Source organism: Anopheles coustani, chromosome 2, assembly GCF_943734705.1.
Source record: "Anopheles coustani chromosome 2, idAnoCousDA_361_x.2, whole genome shotgun sequence".
Classification (NCBI taxonomy): Eukaryota; Metazoa; Arthropoda; class Insecta; order Diptera; family Culicidae; genus Anopheles; species Anopheles coustani.
This window is the reverse complement of record NC_071289.1, coordinates 7,171,557-7,194,137: the sequence shown is the minus strand read 5'-3', so window position 1 is coordinate 7,194,137 and position 22,581 is coordinate 7,171,557. Positions and strand designations below refer to the sequence as shown.

Below are 22,581 nucleotides of genomic sequence, written 5' to 3'. Positions count from 1 at the left end.
CAAGCCAGCAGATCCCAACCTTCCCCCTCCTCCTCGAGAATGTGTTGGAGAGACCGGTGTGTACAACGACCTTATTTTTACTTCTTAACTTGTTCCTCCCTACATCTTCGATGAACAACGACAAACGGCCACACTATTGTGGCCGAGGGCAAAGGAAGGTGGCGTTCGCGATCACTCCCGTACTACACCGTCCCCTTTTTTCTTCTTCTGAGGCACAGGGGTGGTGTGGTAGAAGGTTGGTTTTTTATTATTATTATTTTTGACTCCCTCCGTGCGCTTCTTGTCCTAACGCCCGCAGTCTGTCTGAGTGTCACGGGCTATAAATAATTTAGCGCAATGCCACGACGCCACCGCGAGGCCGGCTTTTTCCGCCACCTTCGAAGCGGAAACTTCTTTTACGTGCGCCGATGGCTAGCCTAATTTAAGGGAACGCCACGGTTTTCTTCACACTTGCTGCGAAGAAAGTGCAAGAGGGTAAAAGCAGCGAAGTGTATGGAACAAATGAAAACAAAAGTAGTTGAACCATCAAGTACAATCCTTGAACTCCATTGGATCGACCGTTAATAGATGAACGCAACTTCGCTGCTCCCATTCTCTTATGATCATCAACATGATGTTTGATGTCATGACAACTGAATTTAAAAGAGAATTTATTCCGAAAGAGGGACCTGTCTTTCATGGCTTCTGGTGACAAACCTCCAAAATTGATTTGAAAAATCCTTGCAAACTTGCGATCAAATGAGTAAAATAACCGTTCTTTAACTATCGTTCCCGAAGTATTCCTAACCGGTGAACAAATTGTTCTTTAAACCTCCTTGGCACCTACAACGCTAAAGAGGCACAGCAGTCACTTGAACTTGAAGCCACTCGAAGGTCGCCCACTCCCGCCGTCGGCACGGAGTGTGGTTTGGTCCCGGATGACGACACTATCCAGAGATCGCGCGCGCGCCTCGCGCATTCGATAATATTCTCCCAAAGTGGAGACCAAACAAAAAACCAGAGGACGGAGAAAAACACGCAACAGCACGGAATGGCTCAGTTACGACGGCTTGCGCACGGCGGCGGTTCCGGAGGGTTCTGCCCTGCAGCCCGTACGTCAACACTGACGCACCCCACCCCGCCGGTCGATAATTGATTTTCGAGGTGTGTGAACCCGCAGGGGCTGTGATGTGATGGTAGGAGAACCTCACGGCGAGGTCGGTTTATTTGATGGTTATAAGATGATTCCGAACCACCGATAAAAATGGTGAGCATGAGGTAGATCTCGGGGGGATATCTCAGTTTGGCCCAACGCTCCCGGAAAGATCAAGTACCCGATGGGAAGGTTGGTTTCTAGAAAACCGGTTAAAATAATATTCGGTCTGTTGTTGAAAACTGCCCCAACTGGTGTGTTTGTGTGTGTGTGTGTCTCGGGTAAGCGGAACCAGACGAGAACTGAATAAAGATTGCTGCTAAGCACCAACCCCCACCAACCCACCCCCCACCCCCTTTGTTTACCCCACTGGGGAGGCGTTGAGAGAGAAGAAGTACATGGACAAGATAAACAAAGCTGGGGAGCAAAAGACACTCCCGCGTGCTGTTGTTATATTAATTAAGATAACTTCCGATAAGTTTTGCTGTGTTTCTCACCCAACGCTCTTCAGCGCGTTTGGGGGACTTGATAAGGCTGTGCAGTCACAAGATTGCGTCTGAAGCTGAATTTCCAGCTGGGGGAGTTACTGGAGGCTTTTCGTTTCTTCTTATCATAGCCACAAGGTTGTTATGAGAAGTCGAATCCACCCCACGGTGGGATGTGCTATGTGTAAACGTTAAACTACCCTTTTCATGTTCAATTATACCACCGATAGAAAAACAAATTTCCTAGAGAGCATAGTACAGTAAGCTTCTTGAGGTATTTTTTTTTTAATATCTTGGAGGTAACGAGTATTTCGACTGCGCTCTTATTTGTACATTTCCACAAATATCATTAAACTTCCGTGTGCAAATCGTCATTCTTCCTTCCAGGACCTCGTGTGTTCCCTCTTCCAGGCATAAAAAAGGCAAAGCACTGTGGCGTTTTGTTGGGTTAGCAAAGTAGAGGAGTTAACAAAAACAATCAATTGAGTACATAATACCACCATCCAGAGAAGAGTTAAAATAAAAACAAGCTTTATATGCTAGGGTGTGAATAAATATAAGAGCATAAAATTAGCAAATATTAGAAGGGCCAACTAGGATGTTGATTTGTCGTTTGGTTAATCTCATTTCCTTTTTTGATCAGACCCGATGAAGAGAGCGTTGTGTGTGTGTGTGTCTGTGCGCACATACAAACACACAAACGCAGCAAAACAGACCATCCAGTTTTGGTTACATTTCTTTCAATCTCTTGTTAGGGAGTTGTGAAAACAGGGAACGCCTAAGGATATTCGGTGGATATGAGAGAGGGGTTAGGGGAAGTTTAAGAAAATTTTTGTTGAGAAAATTTTCTTGAGGTTAGGAGTCGTATTATTTGTCGCACAATGGTGAGAGAGATTTGTCGCGGATTAAATGGACGGATAATAAGCTGGAAGGAATATATAAAATGTACAAGTAACTAATAAAAACTAGTCCGGTGTTAACGTTTTGCCAGCGGTCGCTTTATTATTTTGTTTGATTAATCATTTGGTTAAAGTGGTAGTGGTGTGGCGAGTGTGCTAGTAGTAGTAAAGAAGTAGTAGAATTATTATAAGAAAATGTGCAATATTAGGCTTCATATTTTTCGTCGATCATTAGTAGTTGCCGGGTGCCGAGAGCGCGCCAAACTTGTAGCGATGAGCGTAACAAAAATAAGGATGTTATTTTACCATTTGAGATGTTGTTGCTACCTGGTTCGTCGTTGTGAGTTTTTTTAAAATTGATAAAATGTTAGCAAGTTGCCATTATCCTTTTCGTTACACCTTCAACCTGTTAAGGCACGTGTGCGGTTCTTGATTTATAGGCTGCCAACAATAATGTTTTAATTGACAAAAGGTTTTATATGACACCCGGGTATTATGAGATATGCCGCTATATAGCCAGTAAAAAAGAATGGTTATCAATTGTTAATCTGATGTTTTTTGTTTTGTTTTGCGAGAAGTATTAATCAACCAGTTTTAGCGAAAGTTGAAAGCGAAGCAAACACGGCTGTGATCTCTATTGCGATCGTATAAATGTTAATAATGCTCTGTACAATCTAGCTTAGTAAGGGGAAAGTTAATTGCTTTTCATCATTCAGTTGTAAGTAGAACCATTATGCTTGATCTGTTGATATAAAAATTCGAGTTGCAAAGTCGCAAAAAGTGGAGCATAAAGTACATAAATACGCTTACTATCTAATTCCATTACAGGCAAACTATTATGCCACTAGTTCGCAAAGTTACACGATTCGATATTGGTTATCGTTACACCCGGAGTGGGTTGGTCTTCCTTTGCCCTTAACGCATCCCCGTTGGATTATAAGCTAGTAGATTTAGCAATGGACAAGAGGCAATTCGAGAATGCGGGGCTGCAATCTAGGCACGTCGGTGTTATACGTGTTACGGGGGCTACGGGTTTTTGTAAAAATATGTGAGGTTTTAAAAAAACAATTCTACTGCTACGCCACGACGGAGCTATGCTACTAAAGGCGCGAGATTTCCCGGTCGTCGATGATCACACCTGTCGTGCCACATTAGTTAAAATCTTTCTTTTTCTATTCGTTAGTTCTTGTTCACTGTTTCGCTTCCTCGCGCTCTCCGGTTACAAATCATAACTCCCGCAACATGTTGAAGCCATTATTTACGTTCATGTTAGATTGTTTTGAAAACATTCGATAGACCGCTACGTGGGCACGTTATTCATTTTGTGTTTGTTTGTTTGCTTAAAAAACACTGGAGGACTTATGATTTATGATTAAACACGATTTAAAACAATCAACCCTAGATTCTTCTCCATTTGTTTTGATTTGTTTGCTCAATTGAATTCACTTAAGTTTCAATGCGTACCTCTTTTCAATACTAAAAAGTATGATATAATTAAAAGTTGCACTAAATCTACCAACTATGTGTTAAAAAAAAGGAAAGATTCTATTCCTACTGCTCACACGGACGATTCTAATGAGATTACTGCAAATAATTCGAACAAACACTCAAACACGTACACACAATAAAAAAAATTAAAGGAAACTGAAGCGCAGAAACACACATAATGTGCGTCAAAAGTCAACCCTGCCGCAGCATCATGTTTAAGAGTCCATCATTCTGGTGGGGCATTGTGATCGTAACTTCGAATATTGCCATCATTGATATAGATCGGTGACTGTCACACAACCACGATTTGTTATACCTTATGTCTAAAGATTTTCTACAAATATAGCGAAGATTCTGTACGTTTGTGCTTTCTTCTTCCTCTTCTTCTTCAAAGAGCTTTTCTTCTCTATGGAAAACGAAAACTGGAAGCACTGCATGGCGAAGGGAAACTTTGTTTCCTTCGGTAAGATATTGAACTGATAATCTTCCACTCAACATTGAATTATAAAAAAGAAGGTGCACTTAAAGCTTCCGAGTGTTTAATTATTTTGAAAGTGCACGCTTTACGTGGTTGGTTTAAGTGGTTTTGCTTATGCTATCAGATATATTTCGTTTGTGCAAGGATTTGCTCCACTCCTCCCTCTAGCATTCTCGCGATGGCACCAAGTAATTGTGTGTAAAATGCGAATTTCAATCTCATTCATTTGCAAGATACTGTAGTTGTTTTTGAACGGTTTGGTGTGGGGCTTGCTGGAAAATTTGAGGAAACGGAAGGAGAACACACAATAAGCACGTTTAGCTCTTCCCATCGTGAGTTGGATCGACTTGGAATCATCTTCAGCTCGATCTTCGATCTTATCCTTGTGCACACAGCTTCCCCAGCCTCTTTGTTTAATTCGCAGACATCCTGTTCCCATGTGCTTTACCACCAGAGCAATGCCGCATTTTGTTTTTGTTTTAAAACGAAACGAAATGAAAGGTACTGTTCGTTTCGCTTTTTCCAATGTATGATTTCATAACTGCATCATTCACATCAAAGAAATAGCATCCGCTGCTTTTTTAATGGGGCTACTCACAAGCAACACTGAACGATCACAGGATGATCGTTCGAAGCCAGAAGTCCTCCGGAAGGAAAGGCATCCGCTGCTCGAGTTTAAATAAACTTATACCCCCTTCCCCATATCGGTGGTGTGCTGGAATCAAAATGTTTCCAGTCGATTTCCATTTCCATTCCATTCCCTTTCCCTTTCCCTTCTCTCTTCGTCTCTCAGCTCTTTCTCTCTACTGGTTCTTAGTTTTTGCTTTAAATTAAATGCTTTGGCACAAGAACCAACAACGAAAATATCCGGTTGTGACAAACACAACCGATCGTCATTGGGAGCTTGTTGTTTTGGCAAATCGTAATTAAAAAAAACTCCATATTCCATAAATGGCAAAGTAGTGTAGATTACAGCTAGAGTATTTGGGTAAATATTAGGACTAGTTCGGTTTCGGCAAACGAACGCGATTAGAGCAGAAATTATGGTTGTTGTTTATCTTTCCTTTCCATCGGGTTAAAAATCAGGTGCTAGTATTTAAGTAGTAAAAAAAAGAAGCGTACAGACAGAGAGAGAGAAATAGAGACAGGGCACGTTAATCGGATGAAAATACATATGAGTGGGGTGGTTTAAGCATTTAATATTGTGAGTAGCATGATGCCTTGTGGGGTGGCGAATTCAAGCAACACGTTTGCACAACATGCTGCTGGCCAGAATTCGAAGGAATATTATTAACAGTGCGCCGGGGGAAACCATTGCTTAGAAGGGAAAGATCGTTCTGTGCCGAACGATGGACCCTAGCCAAGAACTTTGGAAGAGCCATTTTCCCATCGTTCAAAATGTACATTATCACATTGGGTAAAAGAGGAGCAAGCGCGCTGTTGTGCGTTGGCATAGATTTCCAAAGGGGTTTCCATAGTGACCCCATCATATTGAACAGCATTAGGATGGGCAAAAGGAGGGGGAGGATAAACGGTAGTTACGGTAATGCAACCGGTTGGAAGTAGTGATAGAACCAAATTAATGCCAGCTTTCTGTCATATAAAGTGAAATTATTGTTCTTGGTGGTTGTTGTTGTTGTTGTTGTTGTTGTTGTTGTTGTGGTAATGGTAGGTGGTGCTAGTATTGGTTGCTTTCTCCTTCCACTTAGTTGCGAAACTTAGTAGTAATACATGATCATTATTAATAGTTAATTATTATTCGTTACATTAAGCTTACATGTTATTCTAATAATGCGCGTAGGGGGGTTCGTAGACATTTCATCTTTTTTTTAGTACAATTTTTTCATTGTAACTGATTCCGCTCTCCTCCATCGTAAGTGTCCACATTGGTTAGTGGAGTGAATTGGTGGTTTTCTAATACATTTCATTATCCCGTGCTCTCATGAGTTCGCATATTTCACGTTAAAATGTGTTTATCAAATACTATCGCGTTGGTTAGAACTGATTGTACAACTGTTAGAAGGCAAAGAAATATCGAAACGAAACAGTACGTGTGAGGAAAATTAAATGTTAAAAGAAATCCGTTTTTCGTTATGCGTTCCAAGGTTGTGGTCAGAGCATAGAGCTTCACTGTTTCTAGTCGTTATAGTTGTACATATGAGTGTCGTGCCTTTTCGTTCGCCTACATTTGTGTTATAATATTACGGTGAAGATTTGCTGGGTTGACAACGTTTGTTTCCTCTTGATTCGGGGTGTATTAGAATAGAAAATGAATTAGATAGTGATTGCACGCACGCTTGCTTTCACGAAACAGATTAATCGTTTGTGTTGGGAGTCGACTTTTGCAACAGATCTGCCTCTCTCCTTCGCCGTCCCTACATTCTTATTGGCGTTATATGTGTATGTGATTGCGCAATGCGAATATTATTTTTATTAATAATTAATTAATAATCATGATTATTATGTTCGTTAATATTCGAAACATAGACGAAAGTGGAGAGTAGTGGTAAAATTTTTAAACAAATAGAAGTAAAGTAGGTAAAAAAGAGTGTTGTTTGCGGGAGTGCGTGGAGAAGTAAATTAATATATAAAAAAAAGAAAGTTTATACACTATAACAATCATTAGATAAATTATTGCCCCACCGCCCGGTAGTGTTGCTAATGGGTTTGTTTGTTGTTTTTTTGTGGTTGTTGCATTTTTTTTTTTTTGAGTTTGTTTGAAGATTTTTTGTTGGTTGCGTTTTTTGTTTTGTTTTAGTAGGGATGATCGCGAGGCGCGTATTGCCTTCTAGGATTTTTCATTGCACCTACGCTGTGATCGGCGTACTCCTGCAGCAGCGGATTGCCGGCGGCCGTAAGCGCGTAGGTGTAGTCCGTGTAGGGCGTGGCGTAGATCAGGCCGGTCGTGTGGTCGATGGTGGCCGGCGGGCCGGAACCGGCCATCAGGCTGGCGGCGGTCGTCGGCACGGAGATGCGGGGCGAAAGGATGATGGGCGCACCGAGCGGATTGGCCGCGGTCCGGGCAGCGAGCGGGTTACCCGCAGCCAGGTTGGCCAGGGCCGTTGCGTGGTTGAGCATGCGTGAGTCGGCCGCCGAGGCTGCCGCCGTCGCCAGCTTCCACCGCTCGTCCGAGTACTGCTGGGCGTCAAAGTTGAACGTGTCGGTCGTGGCCACCTTGGCGCTGGAGTCGCGGTACGTGCCGTTGATGATGGCCAGCTCCATTAGCTGGCGCTTCTTGAGTTCATCCTCGCCTTCGGCGTGCGGTACGAGCAGCTTCTTCACCTCGTCTAGGGCGCGCTTCAGCTTGATCGTGGCCCGGTTCTCGGTATCCTCGACTGTGATCAGCACGTGCAGGTCGTCGGATAGGTGCTCCCAGTTTGGCTTGCCCCGGTTGGCGTCCTCCTTTTTCTTGTCGCGCATCGAGCCCTTCCCCCGGACCATGATCTTGCAGCCGGTTTCCTGCTCGAGCTGCTTGGCGGTCATGCCACGCGGACCGAGGATGCGCCCGACAAAGTTGAAGTCCGGGTGCTCCTTCACCGGCACGTACACCTTCTCGTTCAGCGTGACCGTCTCGCCCTCCGCCTCTGGCAGCTGCAGGGGCTCCTTCGTGACGCCATTGATCTGGAAGAGCGAGGCGCGCACCTTGGAGATCTCCTCGTCGAGCAGCCGCTCGACGTGCAGGAACACGTTCGGGAAGGCGGCCAACTGTTTGCGATCCTTCAGCAACTGTGCCAGATAGTCGGCGATACTTTGCGTCGTCTGGTGATTCATTGCTACGCTGCTGGTGTCACTACTGGCGCCGTACGCACTCATAATATGATGTGTATGGTTCATATATGTGTGTTCTGGTGGACACTTTGATGTGACCACGCGGTTAAAGGTGAGTAGAATTTTCACTCACAACACGCCTTGTGTTTCCTGCACCGGGACTACTTTCTCTGCTTTCTTTATCGTCAATCTTTCACGTCAATAACTGTTCAATCGAACTCCAAGCCAGCCAAACGCAAACGGAACACACGCTTAATATATTTTCAAGGCACTGATTTTCTTTTACCGTGTTTAATAAAACATTCAACGGATTATCACTCGATCATAAACCACACTTCCGTACCTTTGAACGAGAAGAAACAATCATTAAACATATTTCCTCGCAGATTTAGCCTTGAAAGTAAATGGAAGAGTCGAAATACCGGCACACTTTTCACATAAATAGTCTCTAGTCTTTAAATGTGATCGGTTGTATAGACTTTTTGTACCATAGTTTTACCATTAGAAATGTTTAAGTATTAAAGATCACAAAATGATTATAGTTAAAAATAAGTTTTCAATCAAAATATTTTGAGGTTTTTTAAATAACATAATTGTAATGTAAAGCTCGTGGTAGCGATTGCGAAAAGCGGTACACTAGCCCTACTGATATTTTGTCTGTAAGTTGTGACGAAGCGATCAATGGCATTTGTGAAAATCTTGTCGCGATCATTCGCACTTTCTCTTCGATCATGCGTGCGTTGCATACACGCAAGCCAAGCTTCATGTTACATTTGCCCCAAGAAGATCATGACCTATTGCCAAACTAATGTACGTTGAAAAAGAAAATGATTTTTCCATCGGACTTCTCTAAACTTCAAGAACTTGAAATAAAAAAAAACTATACCCCACGCAAAAGACGACAGCGGGAGGGTACAATGTGTGCGTGCACGCGGCCATCCGGGTGTAGTTGTTTGTTTATTTGTCTCTGACGTTGTCTGCTGGGGCACTGATTCCGGGCCACTTTTCGGTAGCTGAGTCAGCGGCTGTAAAAAGGCAACAGCGAAGAAGAGAGATTCCGACTGAAGCCGTATTTCTTTACTATGAAAATCAGAACATTTTTCTCGAAAGAAAGCAATCGAAAATCACCGCTTCTGTGGATGAATAATAAAGTTTATCGCCTTTTCTCGCTGCTGCTACCTCCGACGACGTCGCCGTCGTTCTAGGTCGGTTCATCATACGAGGCGCGTTCTGGTAGGGAACACTTGCCACGCGCACGCACACACCCAAAGCGCACCCCCTCGCGAATGACTTATGCACACACACACACACTTTACGAGCGCGTTTAAACCGGCCCAACATGAGGAAAAATAGACACACGGCGCATGAGAATATCATGGAAATCTGGTTTTCGGTTCTGGGGTTGTTTTTCACGCCGCTTTCTTCCCAAGACGACACGCATGCAACTACACAAACACACACCACATTTCTGGTCGTAGGGCAAACGAACGAGCGAAGGCAGGCGGGATGCGAGGGATGCTGTTCAACGCCCCGCGGGTGTGTGAGAGAAAAGGGGAGAGCGAAGGATGATGCCGATTCGCTCACCCCAACGCCCCCGTTTCGAGAGTTCGCTTCTTTTCCTTATGTTACGGAATTTGGTCCGATCGTACGCAACGCAACGCTTTCGAACGGGAGAGTTCTGCTAGATCGTGTCTTGATGATGTAAATCGCGAGGAAAGCATTTTCTTTCGCACGGGAAAAGCATGCCAAAGGCGGACACAATAGTCACACTAATTCCAAACGCCCATCGGGGAACCATCTCGCTCGCGCTTCGGTATTGTAACATTCTGTGTCTTTTTCCACTCTTCTGTTTTTGTTATTGTAGTACGCTAGAGTAAGATAAGTAAAACTGTCGTTTATTTGTCACTGAACGCTTCGAGCGGCCAAGAAAAACATCCGCGAACCAACACCAACTCAACGAGCACACTGCGCGTTTCGCATCGAAATTAAAAGCCTGAGACACGCGCGGTTCACCGAAAACACTAAGTGTGCCACCACGACGACGTCAACGAGGAACAAAAAAAAATACACTGGGACTTAACCTCCGCACGAAAGTTTACCGGAATTGTCACTTTTTATTGTGCGATTTATTGAAACCGCGCCCTACCAGCCAAGTAAAAAAAACCCCTTGATGAAGTTTCGATGAATCTTCCCTTCGCGTACCCTTCGCACAACAGCGGCGCACTCTTGTCGTACGCAATACACACACGAGAAGCACACCGATCTCCCGTTATTTTCCTTACGTTTTCGAAGATCGCTGACTGTGGATACATTTGCCACGAATCGGTTTGCCTGTGGTTTGCTGATTGTCACACAAAAACTGCCTATTTTTTACCTCTTTTTCCGTTTTGCTAGGTTACTTAACGCACGACCGCACGTCACGACCGACTCGACGAAAGGTTCGGATGACAATAAAAGTGTCGAGCGGTTGAACTCTCTCACGATGCCCTCGATTGGGGTGGTGGAATCGCTAGCTGTCTCGCCTTCGCACGCGTAAGCCACCGGCGCATGGAAGCAAACTTCTCTCGCCAACGTGCCAACGATCGTTTCTCCCACACACACTTTGAGATGCACATTCCATCTCGCTTTGGCATCTTGTCAATCGTGTCACCCTCTCTCCTTCGGCCAACACTTGATCATAGCACGCCTGCGCACTTTTTGTCACTCTCACTCTCTGCCTCTCTCTCCATCGGCGAGCCGGGAGAGATGTGCTCTCGGCATCTTGTTCTCTCTTATCACAACGTTTCTCCCGAGGGAGACAGAGAAAGATTTGTGTACAAATTCCGATAGTAAAACTGGAATGGAGTAGTTTTGCTAGTTGATGTTTTCTTAAAAGTGAATAATTTATGTGATTTAACTAAATGCATCAAAGTGAACATTTGCAGAAGCAATTTAACTTCAGTCCATCAAGTACCACCTGCACCAGCTCGCATTAACTGATTGAAATTAACGAAAATGGCGATTAAAACATACGACAATCGGCACATCTGTACCATCGAAACAACGCGCATATCGCAGGCCGAAGAACAGGCCCTTCCCAAGCGCGAAAAATTGATGAACTACTTGAAAAGTCTACGATTCGCTTCGGATCGCCATCCTTCGACGGAGAAGCATCTGAAGAGCACCTATCAACTTTCGAAAGAAAACGAACGCCTGGCGCGGTCCTTTCCGGCCTTCATTATCCACCCGTTTAGTCTGCTCCGGGTGTACATGGATATCGTGATCTTCATCGTTATGAACCTGCATCTGGTACTCCTCCCGTTCGCGTTCAGTTTTCTGGCCTTCCTACCCCACCCGATTCGGCACACGGTGGAGTATGTAGACTTGGCTTTGTGTGGCTTGCTGTTCGCAGAATTCGTCCTCAAATTTTGCACCGGATACGTTATACTGGAAACGAACGAAATCGTGCTGGACCCCAGAAGGATATTCTTCAACCGTCTGCGTCCATTCCGTTTGGTTTACGATCTACTGTTGTTCCTGCCATATATTTTGGTGCTGGAAGTGTTCGATCATTGGGTCTACGGCGCTGGGGCGGAAGCTTGCCTTATGTTCGTGTCATTCCTATATCTGTCCAACATTGCCCGGTTTAGGGATAGTAACCGCTACTTCCGAGTGATTCCGCGATGTATGCAAGTGTCGGAAAGCAGAATACGCATCGTGCAGGTGATCCTCAACACACTGTACGTACTCCATTGGACCACGTGCTTGGGGTACATTATACCACTGCTGCTCGGGATACGATCCCCCTCAGATGATAGTGACCACTGGCTTCTACTGGATGGCATGTCGCAGGACTTCCAGCGTGCGAATCGCACCATGGTGCTACGTTCCGCGACGGATCCTTTCGTACGACTAAGGCTCAATGACATCCAAACGAACTCTTCCGCTAGCTATCGTTACTTCCGGAGCATGATGGCGACGATCCGGGTTGGCCTGGCATCTTGCGACCGGAAGGACCTCGAGCAACACTTCATGTACCAGTGGATCATGTGGCTGGTGATGTTTCTCGGTTGGATCTGGTTTAACTACGTACCGATCGTGCTGTGTCGGGTCTTTGATTCTCCCGAAATGGCCACCGACCAGTATGACAAGTTCGTTGACAATCTGAAGGCGTACGCGTACAACAAACGCCTCAGCAGCGAGTTGGAGCGCGAACTGCGAGCCAACTTTGCCGCCCGCTTCCGAACGAGCTACTTCGACGAGGAGCTGATCATGGGACTGTTCCCGAAGAACCTGCGCAGCAGCATCCGCATGGAAACGTGCCGTCATCTGGTCGGCAGTGTGGATTTGTTCAAGAACCTTCCGTACTTCATACTGGCCGACATAGTGAACTGCCTGCAGCTGGAGGTGTACTTGGAGCAGGATGTGATCATCGAGGCCGGTAGCTACGGCGATTCGATGTACTTCCTGGCGGCCGGCACTGTTGCGGTGTACGCGATGAATGGAAAGGAGCTTGGCCATTTGACCGATGGGGCCTACTTTGGGGAGATTTCGCTCGTCCAACGGAACCAACAGCGAACGGCCAACGTGGTTGCGCTGGAGCAGTGCGAAATTTATCGTTTGTCCCACGAGGACTTTCAAAACGTCATCAAACCTCACACGTATCTTCTGAACCGCATTCGCAAACAGGCAGCACAGCGCTTGTCCATGATGAAGCGAAAAAGGGATAAAATGTACGGCAAGAAGATCATAGAGGCGTTTTTGCAGTGAAGGCGAATAAAAGCGTCTTGATGATTAAATTGTCCAACCTTTACCATCGGGGGTAAGTATGAAAAACACACCTCAAAACAACTTTGTGCCAACAATTTGAATAACGACAACAACCCACGGTAATTGTAGTGAAAAGGAAAACTGGCTTAACTTATGCGGGAGACTTTTCATCGCGAAACTGTCCGACTCATCTGCTCTCCAGGGAAACCGACAGATTCTCCCATTTTCTCACTCTCTGGAAGGTTGATTTCTCGCGATGCTGCGAGGTTAAAAGACCGCTTTTCACAGCCTACGTAGCATAACGCATACCAATGCATGATGGGGGCAACATACATATGGTCATCCTATGTGGGACGCACTTGAAGAGAGCGAACGAGCATAAAGTAAAAAGTAAAAACCCATCTTCACGATGCCAGGGAGATACATGTTGCGCATCCAGCTCTGTTTTTCTTAAGGTGTTGGTTTTTCAATGCGTACACACACATAAGCAGGTACGCTGGTTCAATCAACAAGGAAAGTCCGGGAGGTGGAAAAAGTCAAACATAATTCTTACATTCTTCTTGCTCGTCGTTGTTCTACGTTTGTAAGATTGTCCGGTTCGATGTTGTTTTTCTTTCAAATTTACTGTTGTTGCTGTTTTGGTTCCATTCTCGCTGTCCTGTTTTGGTTTTAAACTTCGGGACCTCGTCCCTCTGGACGGACTTTCTTTTACGCATTTCTTTGGGTCATTTTCGGGGTCCTCTGTTGCTATAACAACATCCCACCGGAGCGATGAGCCTGCACGAATTGCTGCGTCCATCGTCTGACGATCTCTCTTTCCACCTCCATTGTGGAAATGTGTGCGGCTGATCTTGATTCCACGGTTCGGAAAAGTTTATCTCCTTGGGCAATGTCGTCTGGCGTTGAACAATCTTGTTCTTGCTCTCCGTTCACCCATTGTAACGCACACAACGGCAACAAACTTTGTTTTGGAAGCCTTTACACAAACATCGCGTTGTTTTTGGGCATTTCAGCGTTCGTCGCCGATCGGTATCTCCGTTCGAGGGCGAAGAGATGAAGTTTTGCCGCGAAGATCCACTCCAAGCGGAACTTCTTGCGCAAGTTATTTGCTATCTGACGTTCCCATCTTATAATAACATCTTTTGTTGCTGGTTTCCATTAGTAATTTTTGGGCAAACTCATGTTCGGAAAGTGTTATTAATTTATGTACTGACCATACCATGTTTTCTTTCCCTGCAGCAGCATAACGGAACCGATAGGAAAATTTAAACATGGTTTGGCACTGGTAAATGCCTGATAAAACTGTTGTAGGAAAATGAACTCTATTCACCCTCTCACAAACCAGTCCGTCCACTTCAGATAGGCGGGTAAAGTTCTCGATGGGATCAAAACGGTTCCTTCCATTGCCGGCACTTCTTGAGCGTTTCGACAGCTTCCGCAAAACGGATGACCGTTGTACCGAACGCGGTACGTTTTCACCTCCGACTTCCTTCTTGGCCATTTGGTTTATGTCGGTGGTACTTGAGCACTCTTCATACAGGCACAGCATGGCGTTGTTCGCTGTTGGAAGGTGTATTAGGACCTATAGACACCTTGTATATCTTAGAAAGGGACTAAAATCATCAACCTCAAAAAGTGACCTACCATACCGTAACTTCCAGTTTCGATTTTCATTGATTCACGAATAGTAAATACGAGTTCTATCTTTCGTATCTTTTTCAAAACAACTCTGAATCTTCTGCCAGACTCGTTCCATAAAAACATATCGAAAGCATCCAACCGGTAATAAAACCAAGCATAAACGCATCAGGGAGGGTGTGCAGCCCGCGTACAATCGATCCTCCGGCAGGGCAGGGGAATGATGCGTACGAAAATAGCTCAACATCGACGCGTTATTCAGTTCTCCCTCTATCCCCCGATTCGATGGATGCTACAATGTGTTCCAGTCAACCAGATAGACCCTCGGTAGTTTAAAGTCCTTGGCGCAGCCCATCTAAAAGCTGGCCCGATGTGGGTCGTAATGGGGTGTGAACTGTGCGGGAAGGGATGCATGTCGATGCCTTCGTGTACCTTCATGACCTGTTTCGTGTCGATTCAAGCCTTGTTCTTCGCGTGGAAATTCTCTCCCTTTTGGGCAGGGTCTCTGGTCGATTGTTTTCGTCACGGTAGCACATATCAGGGGAAAAGATTATTAGCTCATCATCATGCTGGTGGTAGCGTATTCCCTAGATATTGGAAGGGCCCGCACTGGAGTTGATTCCCAAGGATATTTAATCCAGATTCACTGCCATCGACTCGGCAAAGTAAGTGTGCGCCCGCAGCCTTCTGTTTCGATGGTGGTCGCGTGCTCAGCACGGCACGAGACTATGAATCTTTCCGCTTTTGCCCTACTCCAAACATGGCGGTACGTTTGCATTGCGGTATATGTGTGTTATGGGAAATTAGCGGAACTTTCCTGGGGATGGCGTTTGATTTCTTTTGCAATTAATCGAATCATGGTGGGAACAATTTAATTTAAAGTTGAAATAGCACGTAAACTGCGGGTGTTGCGTTGCACGACTGGATCACAGGCTTTTCAAATATGTTGGATTGGCATTAGAATCTTTGGTGACACTCTGAAAGGTACCGATTCCTTGGAGCAAATGGTTCGTTATCTGAAAAAGGGTAGCTAAAGCATTGCAACATGCTTTATGCATCGTGGCCAGTGGGACCGCTAATGCATTAACTATCTGTTGGTGTAGGCGCACCATTGCATTGGGCCAACCAGCTCGATTGCAATGATCTCATTTGCATTTCAATTAGTCGCACTCCTTCGCCGAAACCTTCGCAACAGACACACACGGTAGGACCGCGCGCATTGATCGCATCATCGCGAATTAACATCAAACGATGCCGAAATACCTCGCGCCATTTGAGATGACCATCGGCTGGATGGAATCGGCCTTCCGTCGGATGACGGCCAACGCTATTCCCTCCCGCTTGGTAAAGGACCTTATTCGAAGCTCCCCGAGGAGTGCCAGCGAGAGGAAAGCGTTTTTCCCGTCGAGAGCGATCGTGTGCAAAAAACGCTTCGTAAAGCGCACGCCGGAAGTGCCCGTTCCGGGGCAAATGGCAACCAGATGGTGGCCGCCCATTTTGCTTTGATCTATCCCCCCGCGAATTAAATCACCACTAAACAGACACACATACACACATTCTCTCTGCTACTCGATCGGTAAGACCCACACGGTTTGCTTTGTAACTTACTTTGCATTCCTCCGGCACCATCTCGGCTTCGACGCGTTAACCCTTGAGTAAATACGCTAAACGCCACTTTATTTGTTTAACCATGCGGCTTCTTAGTTAATTGAGTTTACTCAATAAAACATATTGCACTTTTTAACAACCTTGCAGTAAATATTTTAATGTTGATGAGAAAGAGCTCAAAAGAATAGTTAACATCTCACCAACTAGTGGGAAATCAAAACAACATTTATTTTAAAAAAAATATATAAACCATGATATGAAGAGTTAATGTGTGTACTAGGTGAAAGATCGAACAAATGGATCCAATGGAGGAAGAAAGAACAACCGTCTCCGATCGAATCGACATCTCTCTGTAAATGGGAGCAGGAAAGGGGTGATCCTATCCGGCAGGGGAAGCTTTGAATAACAACAATGGTAAAACAGAGGGAAGAAAACCTGATGCATATACGCAATCGCTGGGCCGGAATCCGGATGGGAGCGTTCCGGTACGTTTCGGTGGGCAAGCGACGGAACTCCATACTATCCCGCCAATGCACACTTGGCAAGCAACATCGTACCGGAATGTCGTACTCTTCTCTTGTTGTTTTCCGTTTTTTTCATTTTTGGGGAGTGATCACTCAGTCGGGTGACCCCACATACCCCTTTCTGTGGCCGCCCGGGCGGAACGAATACCGTTGGATGCAGTTTTAGCCCTCCCCCGTTTGATGATGCAGTCACGTCAACCCTTCCAACTCCGTTTTGCATGCCATGTTGTTTCGCCCATGTGTGAAAAAAGTGGTGGCCAACGCGCTTGTGTGTCACGGCGCACCAGGCGGGATAGGGGGCACGAAAGCCCGGCCGGAACAAAAGCGAAATCAAAACAATTCCTCGATCCGTGACACCCACACCCAAATAACGAAATGAAAAAAAAAATAAATAGCCGCGCCATCGGCAACATACACGGCATGCACTCCTACACGTAGGCCGTGGGGCCATTCCGGGCCTACGCCGCGGCGAGCCAATGAAGCGATATAAAATGTGCATAAAATATGTAACGAAGGTGAAACCCGACTGTGAATGGAGCCTAGGGGGCGGCCGGAAAAATGGGCGGCTCAGTATTTCACGCACCGGCGAAAAAAAAGAACAAGAAAACGATCCGGTGGATTTGGTAATACGAGAAGGAAACGAAATAGGAAAACAATAAACAACGCATTAGTTATCTTGTCGCAGCGTCCAGCTGAAAATGGACCGATGTTGGATGGAGAGGTCTGCCAAGCCGTGGCTTAGTTCATCTGATTGCACCCCGTCAATCACGAGCGGGAGATGGTTTATTTAGTCGTTCATTTTAAACGTGTAGTAAAAAGGGTAAAAGTCATCTCTGCATTAAAAACACCCGTCGATAGTAAAAACTGATTTCCAACTTATATAAAATCAAAGTCTCGATCATGTAATATTATTTATGCCCCTTTTAAGCAGAAAACAGAGGACACCATTCAGTCTCACGATGGGAAACTGTGCAACAAAAAGTGGGAAGAAAAGTTACGATCCGTGAAATTTATACACAAAACCCTACAGGGTCCACCTGAGCTGCTCAGGTGTAACACAGGGTGCAGGACAAACACCAACACCAAAAGACATTGCGACACCACAACCTGAGTCGGAGGAAAAACGGAATTGGCGTCCCTCTTTAGTTTGCCCTTTAAACATCTTTCTCGCTCCGGACCGGTCGGTGTAGGGCTGTGAAAAGTTATCCACAAAAGAGATGGGAGGAAAAACACCTTTCAGAATGTTCCTTTTTTCCCACCGTACCTTGTCGAAAAGGGACGATCCGGGCAAGTGCATTCCGTTTTGGGCCATTTCGAGCGGATCCTTCGGAATCCCCCCGAGGGCCAATCAAGTCCAATTCGAGCCTTTCAATAAATAATAGTAAAAGGAACGGGAGAAGGAAGAGCGCCTTTGTTCGTCCTGCATCGCAACGTGACGATCGTGATCGTGTTGGTTAAGAAATGAAATGGAATGAAAAGCTACACAGGGCCATTAATAACAGAAACCCTTGCTGGATTTATCGGGACGGGAAAGAAACGAAGAAAAAAAAACACACACGCACCCTTGGGAAGGGGGAGAAAAGAGCCGTGATGGGACTCTGTCTGGAGGGCTGGAAAAGGAATTACCGTACGCAAGTAACTTCTCCCTCATTTCCTTCGGTCCCTCGTTCCTCCGGCTCGGATCATCGAAAGCCAATGACCATCCTGCAAACAACCTCCGTAAGAGCTGCCGGAATGAAGATCTTTGGCTTTTGCTCCCTTTGCTCTGCGCTGGTGTTGGAATATTGTTCTTCCCCTCACGTATTTTCGATTTTATCGTCTTCGGGCCGTTCCATATTGCGCGCCCCGCCGGGCCCCGGCTGAGCGCCGTCTGACTTCTGTTTATGTTTTCGGTTCCATGCGCATCGGCCAAAGGCAAAGAGATGGAACCATCGGGAGACGATCGAGCAGAGCCGTGTGTATGCTAAAAATATCCCAAAACCATACAGACATTCGTCTGCCACGACGACGATGATGGGGACGGTCGGTTGGATGTATCATTTATTTCGCTTGGGACGATATGTTTTTCCACGCCCGGCCCGTCGTTTAGCCAAACTAGGAATAGAAAAGACGAAAATGTAAGTTATTTAAACGAGGACTTTAAAATAGCAAGTTTTAGCTGCAGTAGAATAGCTAGAATTGATTTAAACGAAGAAATACTTTTAATTACAGCAAATCAACTCGAAAACACTTCTAATATGATGCAATTAAAGTGAAAAGTATACTTACAGACTGTAAATTCTTCCACGCAGTGCATGGTCGGCATAAATTACCTACCAAACCAGCACGTTCCTGTTCTTCCACTTCGATTTCCTCCAGCCCCCACCCGCCTTCGGAACCCAAAATCCGTGGAGAAGATTATTTACGATACAGTTTTACGCCGATAACGACCAGACGTCGAACGTTGTAGGCATAGAATAATTAATAAGCTGGGCAAATATTATGATGCCGGAAGCTGGTCGTTATGCAATTTCCCTCCCACTCCCAAACGCCATCCCGATCCATTCCGTGCGTTTTTTCCCCCGTATCGGACGTTCCAGGACCAGTTTGGGTCTGGGTGGAGGAAGGGTAGTGTCTACATAAACATTGATGCTCAATTCCGTGCCTGTGCCGTAGCTCTGTGTGTCCATATGGTTGCAGATGCATTGCAATGACGCCATCCGCGCAGTGTTGAGCGCAGTTCACTTCGAGAACATGCTGCCTACGGTGCGTTCCCCAAAGCGGGATGGGTGTTTATTGTGCATGGGAGTTTAATAATATTTTCCACCCAACTACAACTGGCGAAATGTGAGACTTTTCCGCAGACGCCATTCGCTGTGGTTGCAATTTTGTTTTTTAACAACACTTACAAAAAAACAAGAACAGCTTTTCTTTTGATGGCTTGTTGCGCTCCAATTGCAGAGAGAACTCTTTTACGAAGTTGTTTCTTTTTGCTACCTTCAATCTACAACTTAAAATCTTAAAATATGCCCTCCAACCCACATCTTTGCGTATTGCGCTCATTGAAGAAAACGGCCATAGTTTTGTAACGGTACGGCAGACAAGTCGCATACAGTACGCCTTTTAGATGTGAGACTTCCGTCGACGGCCAACTACTGGTTGCCATTGGAGTGTTCCAAAATTAGACCGCCCCTCGAGCCAGCTAAGTAGTTCCGAGTGCACCAAATTTCGCACGGGGGTGGCGTCGGACTTGACGGGAAGGTAAAACGTTTATGGGAAATTTGGCACAAGGTTGAGAAAAGATCCTAACTTAATATTGTCTAACCTCAAATAAGTAAATTCAACAAGAAGTAGGTCCCGGAGGAAATAAACGTCCAGCCATAAGACTAAGGGTTCCCAGAATCCAAGTCCAGAGAATAGAAAGAGCAAGAATGGTCTTCTGAAAAAATCTGTACACGTAAAATATTTCCTTGTGGTTCCATTCGCGCGTGACCAAAACGTCAACGATGTTCCATGATGAGATCTCCTGCTAGTTTTAGCTACGATGATCATATGCTTACCATCTCCTTTCCTTTTTTATTCTGTCATCTACATCATCACCCACCAAAAATAAGAATGAAATAAAAAAAAAATGGCCTAAACCATGATCGCGTCGGAGTAACGCGACAGTATCGGTCTCTTGGCATGGTCTCATACAAATCGGAATGGAAAGGAAAGCCAACACGCGGATTTGAATTCCTAATGAGGAGTCCCCCATTCAGACGCACCGGACTGTTTGCCCAAGACTTGTTTGTGCGTCTGGCTTCCATCGAAGGTGGCGTGCGGCGTTGGAGTCAAGAGATGCCGCGATCTCATCCTAATGACGTCGGGAAGACGGCTCGGGCAGGTTGTCTCAATTTTGCTTACGAAACCTGGGAGCTCCGGCTTGGTACAACCGGGATGTAACTCAGAGAGAAAGAGTGAGAAAAAAGCCTCCACAGCCATTAAGTCGGTAAGGTTCCTCGACGGATTAGACCACGCCTCGGTGGAACCCAAACATAGGCAGCCGGTTTTTTGGGGATGCTGTTGCGCCGGTTGCTATGGCGCCGCAAAGCATATATTTGTGCAAGTAATGCACGCCGAAGACGGCCCCCTAAATGCGAGGTAGTCAAAAGGAAATGGAACTGGTCAGCCGGCGCACAGTGTTTTAGTGTGCGCCCACACACGCCTATGAACGGACGGCCAAGGAATGATCGTGGAACGGGAACGGTGGAACGCCTTTTAAACCTCTTTTTCGGCCACTCGCGGAACGAATCTTGCCCGGAAAAAGGTGGAACCAGAAAATTACCTCCAGCCGCTAGGTTGCCCGCGAAAGCAGAACCCTCTGGCATGCACTTTGCATCGGGAAATGATTGTTTTTGGCGCATGTGTTGTCGACGCAAGCGCGTGCCGCCAGCGATTATCTGCGGTAAACAACAAACTGTGACTGAGACGAGTTGGATGCTGGGGAGGGTGTTCGTGGGCTCTCTACACAGTGACACTTGCTCATTCGACTTGATTGTTAGCAAAGCGCGTGCGTGTGTGTGCCTGTTTGTGCTTGTTTTTTTTTTTCCTGTTCCGCCACAATCCGAGCGGGTTTTGTAAAGGCTCAGAAACGTGAATCAACCCATCGAACAAAAACACGTGCCTTATGAGTACGCTGTAACACAGGAATCACCGGTAACCAAGAGGGATAACTTTTATAAAATTAAAATTCAAATAAACGTCTATTGATATACGTCCGCATTAGGAGGGAAAACAATTGTAATATTGATTATGAAACAATATTTAACTTTATCTATCATCCGGATTTGTAGGAACTGATTTGAACCTGCCTTGGTTCTTCTGTTGCTCAAGATTTCCATCGGTTCCATTTTTCATGCCACGGAAATAACATTTCACTTTCATATTGCCCTCTCGAACACGTTCTGGGGCGCGGCACTGTCATTTAAATTCTAGAGCAATGCATCCGTACTGCACCAGGACAGGGCATTCACACAGAGTTCACCATGCGAAATTCGCCCGCGCAAAAACAGCTGAGTCCATTATAGTCAACCCTGGACGCACACACACTAACTCTCACGCCAGGGAATTTACGGGGCGCCGTTCGCCCAACGAAATGGGTCGCCGAAACACAATGATTTACAGTTTGTTGAGGGCATAGGGAAGGGAGTTGGTGGCCACCAGCAACAGCTACAACAACACCAACCAACCACCCACCACGCTTTCGCGCTCCCTTCCGCACGAGGCACGTACTCGATTTAAATAGCATATCTCGCGGGCTGCATCTGCGTCGCGATCGGTCATAAAGCGTCGCCGCACAATTTATGCAGCTTTTACTTTTGATCACCATCCCGTCCTCACCCCTTTCGGGCTGGAACTCCCCGAGATTGCACGTCAATTACAAGGAGGTGCCGGGCGGGATGGCGATGATGGTTCTTCGAGCGCATGTTGCGGTTAATGTCTTGGAAGGGGAACCCGGGGTCGGCTTGCGGACAAACAACGGTCGACACTTCGGAAATACAGCTCCCAACCGTTGGAATGCCATACTTGTGCATTCCGCGGAGCGATTCGCACAATGAGCTCTCGGTGTTTGTGCGAATCGTGACCCCCACGTGTTGCATTTGCAACTCGGCTGGTGATTTTTACAAGCATCATGGAGCGTCTCTCGCGGACAGTGTTTCCCAAAAATGTTTTAGCAGAACATGTTTCCTATTTCGTTGAGTGTCTTAAAATATACTGAAATTGATGGAGGGGACATTGATTACGGTTTGTTATGTTTATGGGACAATACTGGTAGGGAAACCAACAAGAA

At 45.8% G+C, this 22,581-nt stretch overlaps 2 protein-coding genes across 3 annotated transcripts in view; one reads left to right on the top strand and one right to left on the bottom strand.

Annotated features, from left to right (window-relative positions):
- Positions 1 to 7,104: 7,104 nt before the first annotated feature.
- On the bottom strand, positions 7,105 to 10,660 carry LOC131266168 (protein held out wings). Of its 2 annotated transcripts, none has more exons than XM_058268542.1 (2): positions 10,625 to 10,660; positions 7,105 to 8,593 (listed from the first exon to the last, which is right to left on the bottom strand). In XM_058268542.1, exon 2 carries the CDS (start codon positions 8,314 to 8,316, stop codon positions 7,237 to 7,239), a length of 1,080 nt encoding a protein of 359 aa, XP_058124525.1. In that variant the 5' UTR covers positions 8,317 to 8,593; positions 10,625 to 10,660; the 3' UTR covers positions 7,105 to 7,236. The 2 variants fall into 2 exon arrangements, with proteins under 2 accessions (XP_058124525.1, XP_058124523.1); XM_058268540.1 differs by having other exon boundaries at positions 10,533 to 10,654.
- A 561-nt stretch (positions 10,661 to 11,221) lies between these two features.
- Positions 11,222 to 22,581, top strand: part of LOC131266167 (potassium/sodium hyperpolarization-activated cyclic nucleotide-gated channel 1-like) — a 28,329-nt gene continuing 16,969 nt past the window's right edge. The window contains exon 1 of the mRNA XM_058268539.1: positions 11,222 to 13,051. Coding sequence (XP_058124522.1) covers positions 11,245 to 12,999 — 1,755 coding nt within the window. The 5' untranslated portion in view covers positions 11,222 to 11,244 and the 3' untranslated portion in view covers positions 13,000 to 13,051. The remainder of the gene's footprint in view (positions 13,052 to 22,581) is intronic.

Bases quoted from the DNA above. Each gene is read 5' to 3' on its own strand.
- LOC131266168 (XM_058268542.1), bottom strand. From the start codon at position 8,316: ATGAACCATACACATCATATTATGAGTGCGTACGGCGCCAGTAGTGAC.